This window comes from Globicephala melas, chromosome 6, assembly GCF_963455315.2.
Source record: "Globicephala melas chromosome 6, mGloMel1.2, whole genome shotgun sequence".
Taxonomy (NCBI): Eukaryota; Metazoa; Chordata; class Mammalia; order Artiodactyla; family Delphinidae; genus Globicephala; species Globicephala melas.
The window spans coordinates 86,162,145-86,176,537 of record NC_083319.1 but is presented as its reverse complement, the minus strand read 5'-3'; the positions used below and the strand labels follow the sequence as shown (position 1 = coordinate 86,176,537).

At 38.9% G+C, this 14,393-nt stretch overlaps 1 protein-coding gene across 2 annotated transcripts in view; it reads right to left on the bottom strand.

The window, feature by feature from the left end:
• Positions 1 to 14,393, bottom strand: part of AOPEP (aminopeptidase O (putative)) — a 359,340-nt gene that overhangs the window by 68,946 nt on the left and 276,001 nt on the right. For both annotated transcript variants that reach the window (XR_009564370.2, XM_030832878.3), the window contains exon 13: positions 14,131 to 14,205. Coding sequence is in view for 1 of the 2 variants with exons in the window: in XM_030832878.3 (XP_030688738.2) it covers positions 14,131 to 14,205 (75 nt within the window). In the remaining variant the exon portion in view is untranslated. The remainder of the gene's footprint in view (positions 1 to 14,130; positions 14,206 to 14,393) is intronic.

Sequence of the window (14,393 nt, the reverse complement as noted above, 5' to 3'; positions counted from 1 at the left end):
AGGAAGGTTTTTGTTTTTGTTTTTTTTTCTTTTTTTTTTGTGGTACACGGGCCTCTCACTGCTGTGGCCTCTCCCGTTGCAGAGCACAGGCTCCAGACGCGCAGGCTCAGCGTCCATGGCTCACAGGCCCAGCCGCTCCGCGGCATGTGGGATCTTCCCGGACCGGGGCACGAACCCGCGTCCCCTGCATCGGCAGGCAGACTCTCAACCACTGCGCCACCAGGGAAGCCCAAAAGGAAGTATTTTTAAATATGCTGTTAACAGTTTTTCACAGGAAAAAGTGCCACCAAGAAAACAACAGATATACTTCTTTATTTTTAACCCTCATTTAAACGATGTGTCTCACCCTCCAAGATTATTGGACGATCACTTAAAAGACAAGTAATAAGAATACTGCAGGTCAAATATATTTATAATACATTCCCCTCCCCTTGTCTGTAACAGTGTATGATTGCAAAACAGGTCTGATACAAAAAAATTAAAAACCGAGCAACTATGAATACATGTTCAAGAACTACAACAATCACTGAGGGTTATTTTACTCTCTTCTCCTTGTCCTGTTCAAGAATTTGAACACCAGAGCAAGGAGTCTTGTAGCAACAAGTCAGATTTCCTCTCTTTTATCTTGAACTTCATCAGGATTATAGCACTTCCCAAAAAAATCGAATGTGAAGTTAAGCAAAAGTAAACAAAAACGTATCTTTCACCTTCTGTTCTGGAGCCAGGTTTGCTCCACCTTCACTTTTTCCACTGAGCCTCTCCCTAGGAAGGCTCATGATGACAATGACTTTGCATTATGCCCAGGGCAGTTCTAGGGAAGCATGAGTCAGAGGCAGACACAGACGCAAACAGCGCCAGTTCTGGAAATAGCGGCTGCAGCTTTCCTCCAAGATGGGAGATAGTGGTCACAGTCTCAGCCCAAAACCTCCCCAGCTCAGAGGTAAAAGGCCAATGAAATGGTTAAAGTGTGTGTGTCTGCATGCACACGCACCCAAGCTATACATGCACAGTGGTACATCAGTGATCCTTTGATGGAAGATAGTTCAGCATCCTTTAGATTCATCTTATGATAACCTGGTGCTCTACGATTAGGTAATGCTACTGCTGGCCATGCCAGTGACTTAATCTCTAATACAGACTCAAAGTATGCCAGGGTTGGCAATACGGGAGTATCATCCAGTGCCTTCTCTCCAGCAGCGTTCATTTTGATGGGAACGAAGGGAAGGGCGCCTTCGACAAGTCTGAAGCAGCTCAGTACCTACCTTTTCTTTTCACCTGCCCACCTGAGACACTATCTGCCCGCTGTATCGCAGAAAACACACAAGCAGTTTCTTCCGCAAACCATAATATTCCTATTCACTTTGTCCTGCCAATAGTACATAGAGATCTGGGGGACTAAACCTTTTATAACCCAAGTTCAGCATTTATTAATACTGTTTTGGGGGTAGAGTTGGTTTCATTTGGCCTATAAGCAAATAGCCAATTCGGAAAGATTACAGAAAAACTTCACTTCACTTTAAATTTGCAATACATCAAGGTATGAATATATTTAAACATGCAAAGCAGCCATGCATTTTAGAAAAAAATTATAATGTATATATTAAAAAATATCTGCACAGACTGAAGAAAAGGCATTTGTGAGAGTACCTTTACTGCATTCCAAAATAAAATGGCTTGTTATCTGGTCACACTATTGTTTGACTAAAAACAGCAAAAACATTTTCATGTCAAAGTTGTTTGGTCCGTGACAAATATCACAAAAACCTCAAATAACCTATGCCCTGTAAAGTTTACTAACTTAATATGAAAAGCAAAATTTCACACCAACCCTTGAAGACACCTGTCTCACCACGTAGTCTTACCCACTCTTTGGAAGGCCTGAGCCTTCAAGATCTGACCCAGTCCACACCTAACCAAGCCAGGATGGGAGAGTCCTCCATAAACCATGAAAAGGCCCTCACTCTGGACGAGTTTCTAGGCCACAAGGGGTGGCCTTGGAGGGGCAGCCTGAGTCTCCCAGACCTTGCTTCCTGCCACCCCCAGGTGTCGTGCCCCAGAACACGACAAAGACCAGCTGCACACGTTTCTCCTGGCCCAGCATCCAAAGCTGCTCCCCACCTCCTACTTCGAGGAGCTGCCCTGGCAGACAGCTGAAAAGAGCACGGGGGGACAGAGCCGGGCCTGGTCCCAGGCCAGCACTGCGGACCCCCATGTTCTCACATGTAAAACAAGGGTTGGAGTCAGAGAAGCAATAAGGCCTTTCCCCCAGTCTAACAACTCCAGTCCTGTACAGCATTCCAAATAAAGCGCTGAAGTGAAGCATGAGTTGTTGAACTCTCCACGAGATGCTCTCCCCCCTGTTCACTCTTGTGGCCAAGCACACCCAAGTGTCAAGGACTTCAAGTAGCTTTCGTAACATTTTATTCACTAGCGCACTCCTCCAGGTGCTTGATTTATCATTTTTCCAGGTATTTTAGACAGCTCCTAGCTGGCGATTTTATTTTAAGTTACCTGAACTTTTTAGTTCTTTCTAATGTTCTGTGCAGCTGCACTACATAACGATGATTATTTCCACAGATCCAAAAACTATGTTCTAAACTATGTTAGAAACTCAAGATGACCAAGAACTATTTTAGAGAATATAATCATTTCAAGACAACTACCTGTACTAGAATTCACTTTTTGTCAGGAAATAAACTGAACAATGCAACCCTGCCTAGTGAAAGGTAACAGAGGTAGTCTTCCCCTTAGACCAGAAATATACTGCAAAATGACAACAGAGGAGGAGGTATGCCCAATACTCAGTGCCATTCCTTAGCGCATATTTGTATAAGCTCCACCAGCCTTTAAAGGAACTTCAAATCATAACAGTTTGGGAAAAAGAAATAAAAGCAATGACTTGAGTACAAAAAATGATTATAGACTGATTTTAAAATGGAGCTTTACTAGAATAGAAATCTTATCAACCTGAAGAGCACTTTGAGAGCTTCCTGTTTGGAACAACAACAATGACAATTTACTATACTGTAGTAGACAAACTGAAGAGAGATGCAAATGAAACTGTAGAGTAGTGCGGAGAAATAGGACCCGTCTTCTTGAATAAAGTCAAACGATAGAGACAAAACATACAGACTTGTATGAGTACTACCGCTATATGTGCTGCCAACCAAAGAACAATTACAGGAAGAAATCAAGGCTGGTTTGGGGGGTGGGGGGGTTGTTTTTGTTCTTTGGGGGTTTTTTGGTCTATAAATAAATTTAAGAATGTTTTCCTATCTCACTACTGTGGAGAAGGAAAAAAAAAAAACGAATGGTGTCTATCCACATGCTATTAGGTAGTCAGTCTTCCACCATCTTATTTGAAGAGGTGCTCCAAAATGTACTAAATGCTTCGTTAGTGCCAGCTGTCTTAGATAAGACACCTCACTTAACTCCCACAAGGCTCTGGCAAGACGAGTATCCAGCCTCTTTGACAGGATGGCACGTGGTGGTACAGTCATCAGGGGTCCACCTTGGGAGCCAGGCCCAAGCCACCCAAGGTCTGCAAGCCACCCAAGATCTGCATACTTCAGGAAGGGTCACCTCTCCAAGACATTAGCACCCCTCTGCAGAAAACAACTGGATTTCATCAGACAAAATTCCAGAGACAAGAATGGATCATTCCACAAAGATCAAAAGAAAGGCACACCTAACAAGGCTATGTGGACAAGGAGGACCAGAGTCACAGGGAGACAAGAGTCGGAACAAAAGTAGGTCACGGCGACTCCCACTGACACATGAGGACTCTAGGCTCAGTGACTCATTTGGGGATCTTGGGGGAGACATTCAGATTTTCCATTTACTGCACTACTGCCTTCTGATCTGCAAAATGGAGGACAAAAGTTTATTAGGATTATCTAGATACTTACAGATCCTCACAAGAAATAAAAGCCTTAAGTATAAAAAACATGGTTTAATACCCATGAGAATAGCTAATGTAAAGAAATCTGACAAAAAAAAAAAAAGAAATCTGATAATACGGAGTGCTGATGAGGAGGCACAGAAACTGTAACCTTAAACATTGCTGGTGGCAATTTTTAGTAGTTTCTTAAAAATTAAACATACAACTACCAAAAGGCCAAGCCATGCCAGTCCTAGGTAACTACCCAAGAGGAATAGGTCTACATTGAAGACAGTTAAACCACTATGCTAACAGCCAAACACTGCAAAAAATCCAAACATCTATCAACCAATACTAGATAAACAAAATGTAGTACGTCCACACAACAGAATACTTCATAATAAAAAAGAACAGGGACTTCCCTGGCGATCCAGTGGTAAAGACTCTGCACTCCACTGCAGGGGGCACGCAGTTTGATCCCCGGTCGGGGTAAGATCCCACATGCCGTGGGGCAACTAAGCCCACATGCCACAACTACAGAGCCCTCGCACCGCAACGAAAGATCCTGCATGCTGCAACTAAGACCCAACACAGCCAACAAATAAATAAATATTAAAAATAAATATGGTATTCCTTATTTAAAAAAATGCTTGTGTGATTTATAGAAAGATACATAAAATGATCAATGATTTGGATATACACTTAATGCCATTTTTGTGGCCTACCTCACAAGTTCATTTGTTCTCATCACCAAAAAATAAAAGGGGTATATAACTGTTCTTTAAAATACTGTTAAAAAAAAAAAAAAAGAGGTCATCTGTGGTGTTGAAAACACGTGGAATACTTTTTGAATAAGAGAACACAACACCCAAAAATCACAAGAGGGGGCAACTCTGAAGAGCTCTGGAACTTGAAGTCACCACCCCTAACTCTGAAACATTCTCATTTCTCATTTTGCCTTGAAACCAAATATTTAGAGGGAAGGAAAAAACCCCAAACTGAAAGACGCAAATAAAAGGGAAAAAAATAGAGAAATAGAAGGAAAAATTTACATCCTCAAGTTCAGAGGTAGCCTAAACTTGCTGCAGCACTTTGATTTCACATTAGTGAGCCAAAGAGAAATACAGCTTACCCCTGAGCAATGTGAGTTTAAACTGCACGTGTCTACTTACATGCGGATGTTTTTCGTTAGTAAATACTACAGTACTACATGATCCATAGTTGACTGAATCCAGGGATGTGGAGGAACCTCAGATATGGAGGACTCACTGTAAGCTAGTTATACCTGGATTAACCTCCAAGTTATTCAAGGGTCAACTATACCGACTTTACAGTTTCAGTATGTTATGAAGACAATCTGAATTTTGAGAACAGAAATTATGGCATCCTCAATTCTACAAAATAACAGAAGTTGAATGAACTGGAGCAAATATTTGTTTCCTGCTATTAGCCTGGACAAGGCTTGTGGATAATGCAAATAGCCCAAAGTGATATGGCTTCCTTTCCTTATGAGATCCAAATTGCTCTGTATGCATACCTAATGTACCTCTGATACAGGTTTCATTCAATTCTGTTTTCTTCTGTTTCTAGTTTTTTACATCTCAACTGTAAACTCTCTGAGGACTGTTTTCCATTCATCTTTGTACTCCCTACTCCTTACTCATTTATGTTTTATGTGTTGTGGATATGCAATGAAGTTAGTAAATAAATACTTTAAGTAAATATAGAATTTAATAAGGAATGCATTACACAGAATCATAAACAGTATTACATTTCTAGCCCTGGGTTTCCAAATCATTCTGATTCATAAGTGTCAGAAGAATTTTTATGATGGGTTCCAGCCTTACTTGCAAAACATGGATGGATTTATTTTTTAAAATCACATATTCAATAAAGACACTAACACTATTTATATGTATGTCAATCAAACCCCTATCTGTGCTTACAAATCAGGTAAAAGCATTAAAATGGATTCAGTTAATTCAATTACTCCATTTCCCACCATAACTTCCAGCCTGCATGTGTACAGGGCTGCTTTATCAAAACAAGGCCCAGGAATGGAAACTCTAGTCCAGGGTAGCCTCAGGTAAAATGCATCATATGCTCATATCCTTAGTTTGTGCTACATTGGTTTAGATTTATTTATCACATGCTAGCTTGTAGTAAATGATCTTTGATATGTTGTGTGTTTTATCTCCCATGGCCAGAAATGACATCTCCTGTTTCTTTGGCATTTTCCAGCAGCTTCTTACACAGGGCCTTATATACAACAAATCTAAGAAAATATGTCGACTGATTAGACTGATTCAGGTTTTCAGCTCTCCTCATTATCTGAAAAAATAGAGTCCTTTAACTTTTTTTCCTCTGCCTTGTTTTATGCACATATAAACTAAAATCACACAACCCCAGAGTTTTGTGTGGGAAACTAACATATGACAGGAAAGAGTATGAGAAGAATACAATGGAGATGGAGTTTTCTAAATGAGACACTTTCAAAAAGCACCAGTGCTTTTAGGCCAGCAATTCTACCCAAGTGGATCAGGGTGAGTTTATTCACTGCCAGAATACAGACAGAAGACTTCAGGGTACCCACTTTAGATTTCTCACAAATATAAAGCCAACTCAAATCCGAATGACTATAAAATGAAGTACTGTAAATTTTAAAGTTCCTGACAACAAGGCATCTTAAAGGGTAACAGGAAAGTAAAATAAACGTAAAGCACTTTATATACGGTATCTCATTTGGTCTTCAAATCCACTCCCTGAGCAGGCAAAAACATTTATCATTATTCTCATTTTACAGATGAAGAAAATAAAGCTCAAAAGCAAGTGACAATTGGGAAAACGGACCCACAATGAGTTATATTAAAGAAAAATTTGGGGAATTTACAGAAAAAAAATCTGGGCATCCAGGAGAAAAAACCAGGTCACTCTGAGGAAAAGAAATGAGGCCACTGTCAAACTTTATGCAAGACAATGGAGGAACATATCTAGGATACTTAAAGAAAATATGAGCCAAGGATTTTATGTCTAGTTGAACTGACCCTCGTGTATAAAGAACAAAAACTTATAAACATACAAGAACTCAGGAACTACTGCTGCCCCAAGCTCTTCCTGAGAAATCCACTATAAAACTAGCTTCAAAAAACCAAACTGACTGAAGATCAATACAAGGGTAGGTGATGAGCATTAAATATAGATGGACTTGCAGAATTAAAACTAAGTGATTTTATAAAGGATACAGTATAATATGTACTGGTTACATCCTCTGACATTGTAGGTACAACTATCAAAAAGGGGAGAGGGGACGGGAAGATTATATGAAAAATACTATTAGTTTGTTGACTGTGTCATAGGTATTTACCTGGAAGCTAAAAGGTAACAACACCTCAAGTCACAGGATGGAAGACAGAGTGGGGTGGGGCAAGAAAAGGTTAGTATCTAATTTTACTATTGCTCACAGCAGGAAATCAATACACATGAGCAAAAAAAGTGGACAAGAGGCAGAAATGTGTTATCATGTCAAAGTAACCATTAGAACAAAAATACAAGCCTTCCTAAATGCCAAAAAATGGACAAAAGAGAAAAAAATGTATCATAAAACTGTAAATATTAATTTTATAATTAATACAAATTGGCTTAACTGGCCTATTAAATGAAAGGATTTTCAGATGAAAGCAAAAGTCAAGCGACAAACTTAAGGAACATAATTAGGTGGCAGAGTTGGGATCAGTGTCAGTCTTCCTGGCTGTGAGCTCTCTTTATAGAAGAGATGAAAAAGATGACCCACGACAGCCAGGAAAGCTCTACCAAATGTGCTTTAATGGAAACCTCCGTCATTAGAGAACAAAATAAAAACCTGGACATTAAATTTTTTTTAAATGCAAAAGCCAGGTATAACTTTATAGAAAGGTACCATTTGTGAGATTCACTCATCTAATTCATTCCACAAATATTTATTGAGGCTGTATGTGATCAGGTCCTTTTCTAAGTACTGGAAACACAAGGCTTGAGTGTCATTTTTCCTTTGTGCAGAGACCCAGAAATATAAATGAAATACATGTTGGCTAGACTTAAAGACACATGCTAGTGTCGGCCTCCTAAAATAGAAGATTAATGGAAACAATGACAGGCCCTAAACTACACTGACACCAGTAGGTGCTACTAAAATAATGCATCTTATTAGTGCCATATGATACCAGGCACAAAACAGCAGCTCATTAAAATGCCTAAGATGAGAATGATTGCCAAGTAAAGCATTCTGTCACAGGAATGTAACTAATGCTTCCTATAAAACTAAAAGTCACAAAAATTTCCTCTGCCCGCCTCCCTTTTCTAGCCAAACTCTTATGTTTTATATTAAAATGGCTTTCATCTCTCACGGCACATAAGAGTTGATGGCTGCTGGCATCAAATCTGCTAAAATCAACAATGGTGTAATTATCTGCACACTTTCAAGTGTTTCCAAAATACATGCTGGTTGAGATTTTCCTAACTTAGAAACGTATGCTTTATGTTGGTGGTCTAGGAATGTCAATAGCCTGGGTTAAAAAGAATTTTTAAGTCTTGCCCAAAGCATTCTTTTCTACAACAATTATTCGATTTGTTTATAACTCATCTACCTCCACAAAGCATCTGACATATCATATTGCTATTTTGTGAAACTACTTTAATGGTACAGTTACATGAGTTGATACGTGTAAAGCACTGAGAAGAGTGTTTGACACATGATAAGTGTCAGCTATTATTACAGTAATAGTTCCATTCAAAGATTCTTTTTAAAATATGTGAATAAGTGCATGAGGGTAGGTGGATGACTTTTAAATTTTCCCCATCATGCCAGCTGAAAATGGGAAGAAATTTTAGTACACTCAAAATTCTCACTTTTCTTTAAAGAACTGCAGATTCTTAAGAAAAATCTACGAAATCGATGAAAATTTAATCCTATAAAATTATACAGATCAGACCTCCTTCCTGAGGCTACCAAAAATACATTTTATCAGCAATTCTTCTTTGGTCCAGCTAAGGGGGGAAAAAAAAAAAAACAAGCAAGATCTTGTGAAACCAGATCTAACCTGAGACCTGGTACAGAAAATTTAATAAGTTATGTATTTGTTAGGGATTTACAAGGAAAAGAGGGAGACGCACAAAAAAGACTGAGTTCCAAATATTTCAGCAATAAAATAACGAATTGCATACTAACAGTGTTATAATTCCCCCTTTTGTTTGGTTTCTTTGTAATTATTTTTAATAAATTATTCTGTCTCCTCCTATCACTCAAGTAAGTCGTCATCCAAAGGCACAATCAGTACAAGAGAGGACACAAAGCCACTCACTGATAGGGAAGGCGTAAGAGAGGGCGGCTGGTGCCTCAAGAGCTGTGACTCATTAGAATCCATAAAGCTTTTCTACGAGATCAAGTATCAATGAAGCTATTGTAAGAGGTTACAGCTATATAAATGTAGACTAGTTATGAATTCTCAAATGGCAAGAGCATTTTCGAAAAGAGGAAAGGGCACCAGTGCCTGGGAAACCACTCAACACGAATGCTGCCTCAGTTACAGAAGAGTGGCTGCCCACACCTACCATTTTGCTAAATGCAGGTAGTGCCTATAAAGAGGAGGGACCCTTTGGTTCAGCACTCCCTAAATTCATCTTGTGCCGTTTTGCCAAGCTTTGAATCCTAAGAGCTGCAGAGTCAAGCCTAACACCGTTGCCGACTGCTGTTAGAGATCCAAGAAAAAAAAACAGAAAATTTTTATTAGTCTTAAACACTGTTTTCCAGAAATCATAAACCAAATAGAAAACAGATCTTTGTCACAAAAGACAAATAGCAGTAAAGCACTTTATTAAATAGTTTAAAATTTGTACCTACCTTTATCATTTTGAATATTTCAATATCAGAATTGTAATAAAAACATTCTCCTAGAATGTGTAAAATTTTAAAGGGAGCAATAAATGTGGCAAAATGCATAAGCCAAGTTGGATTTAAAAAATCTTCTGTGAATTATTATCAAGGTTATCAATGATTTCAGTTCAGAATCAAGCGTGTGGAAAGAATAAATGAAAAAGCTGAGTGAAAATGGTCCAGAATTTAGGAAGGATACTGTCACAAAGAAAATAGTTCCAGTATTTTCTCTCAAAGACTCAGAAAATAGAATTTACCATTTAGATCCCACTAAAATGGCCGCTAAATGCTATGAATCCAGTTTCACAACCATCTTTCTAGATTTTCATGTTTCGCTCAATATTTCAAGGAAAACTTCACCAAATTTTAAACAATTTTATGCTTACGGGTATTATTTTTCAGGTTCTGGCAGAAAAGAATAATTAAGGTAACCTTAAAGGGTGCTTTTATTGGAGACCATTTGCACCTAGCGTTTCTTATGACTAATCGTAACAGAGGCCAATCTTACCCTCAGCAAGGCACTTGCTTGTAAACAGACACACATGAAGGAGCTCTTGTTAATAATAACAGCAAACCTTAGTATTGTTGAATTTTCAATGTTTTGAAAGTATGCCAATGAGTACTTCTGACATCATATTACTTACTGATGACTAGAAATTAGTATTTTTAAAATTTGTTCTATTTTCAGATGTGCATAAAGTAGAAAAGGTACTTCTTTCAAATATGAAAACTGGAATTTTCTTCCTCTAAAAAAACATAATGCCAGTCAGATATTTTCTTCAAATATATGATTTCACAAATTATTATATAATCCTTAGAATACTGATTAAAGAATTATCGAAAATGCTGTATTATCAAGTGTATATTTATAAGAACATTATATTAGTCCTTAATCTTTCAATATGATAGATAATTTGTATTTATCTTTGAACCAGTTAAAAATAAAAGCAGGAAAAAAAATGTGTGTTCTTCCAAAACCAGTAGTCATTTAGTAAAATCTATTAATATTATTTTTTAAAATATACATTATACAATTCACTGTGGCAATCGCCATTGTTTGACCCGCCCCTTGCAGAGCAGCCTGATCCATTCATCCTAGTTGTTCTTTGTATAGTTGTTCACATTCCCCTTGCCTTTCTGTTGCATAAATTATTCAAACTAAATAAAAGGAACTCGAAATAGTGAAAAAAGGAATATCGGAATGTAAGGAGAAAATACCTGAGGACCAGAAGCAAAAGAGAGGTGAGTTTTGTAACTAAAATTGAAGGAGAAAAAACCAACAATGTAAAGGAATTCAGTTACACCAGTGGAAAAAGGGCTAAAACATAAAGTAAAATGGAAATAAGTGTGAGAGAAAATAGGAGAAAATGCAGACAAAAGAATGACGCATCTACAGAAAAGACAAGAAATGAAAATCCGTAAGACAGCACAGAGAGACAGCAGAGCTATCTGGTGGGTGGGTGGGAATGACACAACACAGCAGTAGGCCAGGAAAGGCCAGGAGAGCATCTTAAATCACTTTACCGGTGGTACCTCTCATTCACCCAGTTTACTTTATTTCATTATTCGTTATTTTAACCCACAGCTGAGCACAGTATAAGTTTGTTTTGCTTCTCCTTCTGAGTTCACTGAAAACCTCAACTAGTATTTCAAGTTACACCAGGTTATGCCTACCACTTAGCGCCTTCAAGATTTTAAGGGGGGGAAATAATCATTCCTGTAAGATTCCATTCTTTAACGTTTAACTCCTCACCAAACGCCCCTCTTCAGACTCTGGCCTTGCACCACTGCTTTCTGTTTTCCTTCCTCGAGCAGGTCAGTAAAAATCAGAGAAAAAATGTTATGACCCTAGCATAGTTAAATACAGACCAGTCATCCCACAAGTTCACCCATCAGGGATGAATTCTGCCTGAGGCCTGAAGGTGCAAATACAGACTTACGGGATGGAGGAAAGGGCAGCAGGAGGGAGAGAAAGGGGCAAAGACAAAGTAGGCAAATAAAAGCAATGGCTAGATTTTAAATGTACAACCAACCAGAAACGACTAAAACTCATATTCTTATTTTACAGTTACATCAAATGAATAAAAGCAGAAAACACCACAGTTTTATTCTAACGTTGCAGAGAAACAGTAAACGCATGAAAAAAGAAAAATTGACTTCTGCTATGGCAAACATTTAAAAAAACTTACTAAACTCAATAGTAAGTTAACTACCTACATTCCTACGAATAACAGGTTCAAATCCCAGCAAAAAGTTAACAAATGACCTATCTGAATACCCATAAGCACAGAATTTGATCTGCGTTTTGGAATAGACACTCGGGCAATCAGAGGACACACCTCGGCTACCAGCTGCAGGGTAGCTTCTGTGCCTTTCAGAACTTGTTCTCATGCCCCTGGCAGCTGATCGCTCCCCCTTTCTAAACCCTGCCCTTGAAAATATTGCATGTGCTTTGCCTCAGTGAGCTCCAAACTCTCTCCCAGGTGCGGCAGAGGCAAAACAGTGAGCAAAGGGCTCAGCCGCTGTGCAGAACCAGAAGGAGAGACGGAAGACGCTGATAATTAATATTGTCTGATACAATTCTGAAATCTCCCACCTTCTTGCCCTGCCCACCTCCACCCTCAAAGCTAGTCAGCTTTAAGCTCCATTCCTGGAAAGGAAGCTCAGCATGATGGTCTCAACCCACTTCATTTTCACGTCCTCCTCAAAACTGCTGCCTACAATTTCTAAGAAAAGTCAAAAGTGCGTCCTCCCCATAAGCTCCAACACAACAGCCTCTCTCAAGGAGAAATGGCTCAATGAAGAAGTCCAGTTTTCCTGGAAGGCAAAATCCTCAGTCCCTACCCTTCTCATTCTCAGAAGGCAGTGGTCAGGTCTTGGGTGTCACAGATAACGGTTACTTCAAATTCAGATTTTGGTAGTGATGGTAGCTGGTAATCCACAAAGATAAGGGCTTCCACTTCTTTTACGCATGATACATTGTGTGCTTGGGTAATCTTACTTTGGGTTTAAAAAAATAACAGCTAAAAACTATTTTTTAAAATACTAAATAAGCCGTAATTCTTTTTCCTTCTTTGAACATTTTATGATCTCATCCATCTATCACCTCACAAACATTTTTAAAAACACCTAGACCATGAAAGTTAAACAAACACGACCTACCATAGCATGTCAAGGTATGGTCAGAAAACTCAAGCCCATTCAAAATGACAACTTTTTCTATTACTGTTTAACTGAAGTGACATATGTGACTCTTGGTTTAAAGAGTCACACTCTTCACACACTGGATGACTCCTTACAAATGACTATACTCCTAGGCCAGTTCTTTTTGTAATTCTCTCAGAAGCTGCCCTTGGTATCCTTAAATGCACTCTGAAACTTTGGTATCACCTTCATTACGATGTGCTCTGTGCACATTCTCGGACGCTGCAATGCCCATACTAAGGCAACACATCACAGAAGTTGGCAGCAATGCTATCAGCAAGAATTTGGCTTCAGAATCAGAAGTGATTCATCATACATTCTAGCAGCAGAAAAACAACACACTGCTATTTTAATCCCTTGGTGCTTTCAAGAATCAAAAAACAGTAAAATAATTAAAGCAAAAGCAACAAAAATCATATCTGCTGTAAGGTTTGTAAAAACATTATTCACTTTTGAGAGTTTTCAATGAAATCACTCAGGAAACGACAGACTACTTACCTTATTTCGTATTACTTATTACAATGACAAATCAAGTTTTGACTTAACACAATTTCAGGAGAAAACAGGTAGTCCAAACTTCTGCAAAGTAGCATACTGAAATTCTAAGTGTAGAAAAACAAACTTCTCATTTGCATTAGTAAATAAAATCTCTCCTAGTGTTTCAAAAGTAATACACTTCTTTCATTTTCTCTCTCCATTTTTCAGAGTACTCTAAAGTCTAAATGAATGAGTGTGCTACTGTCTCTGTCACGACCAAGCAGAGAAACCTGATACTGTGGGTGACTTATTCAGAACAACCCCCTTTTATAGAGATAGTTATATAATAATATAATACCATAATAAATACTACTGGTCTAATGTAATAATGGAACTCGCTTATGTCCTAACGCTCTATTTAATAAACATGAAAGAAATCTCTATCCTGGGTCATTCTAACTTCCTGAGAACACAGTACGTTGATAAGTCACTAGAATTATCAACCAGCGTTTCTATAGAACTATCCAGGTATATCTAAGATTTACTGCAAACTTAAAAAAAAAAAAAAAAAAGCTACTCTGTCGTTGCGACCAAGTATTCAGGGCCAGACGGGGAGACTGATCAAGAACTCCATCCAGTGCTCTCTTTCGGGGACCCCTACCTTTTCCAACACTTCTTCTGTCTCCTTTCGTTTCCGTTTTCGGGGTCTCCTGTTCACTCGGACCCATTTGGCGACCTGAAGTTCAAAAACCACAGGGCATTTTAAACACAGAACGACGGGTCCTGAGGGCCGCCCCTCAGCGTGAGAAACAAACGATCGACAGCCTCGCGACATAGCCTTCCTCGGCTTCACCTGGGGGAGCCACAGGCACCCTTCGGGGCTCGCGGGGCCGCCTCAGCGCAGGGGGCCCTCGGGTCTGCGGC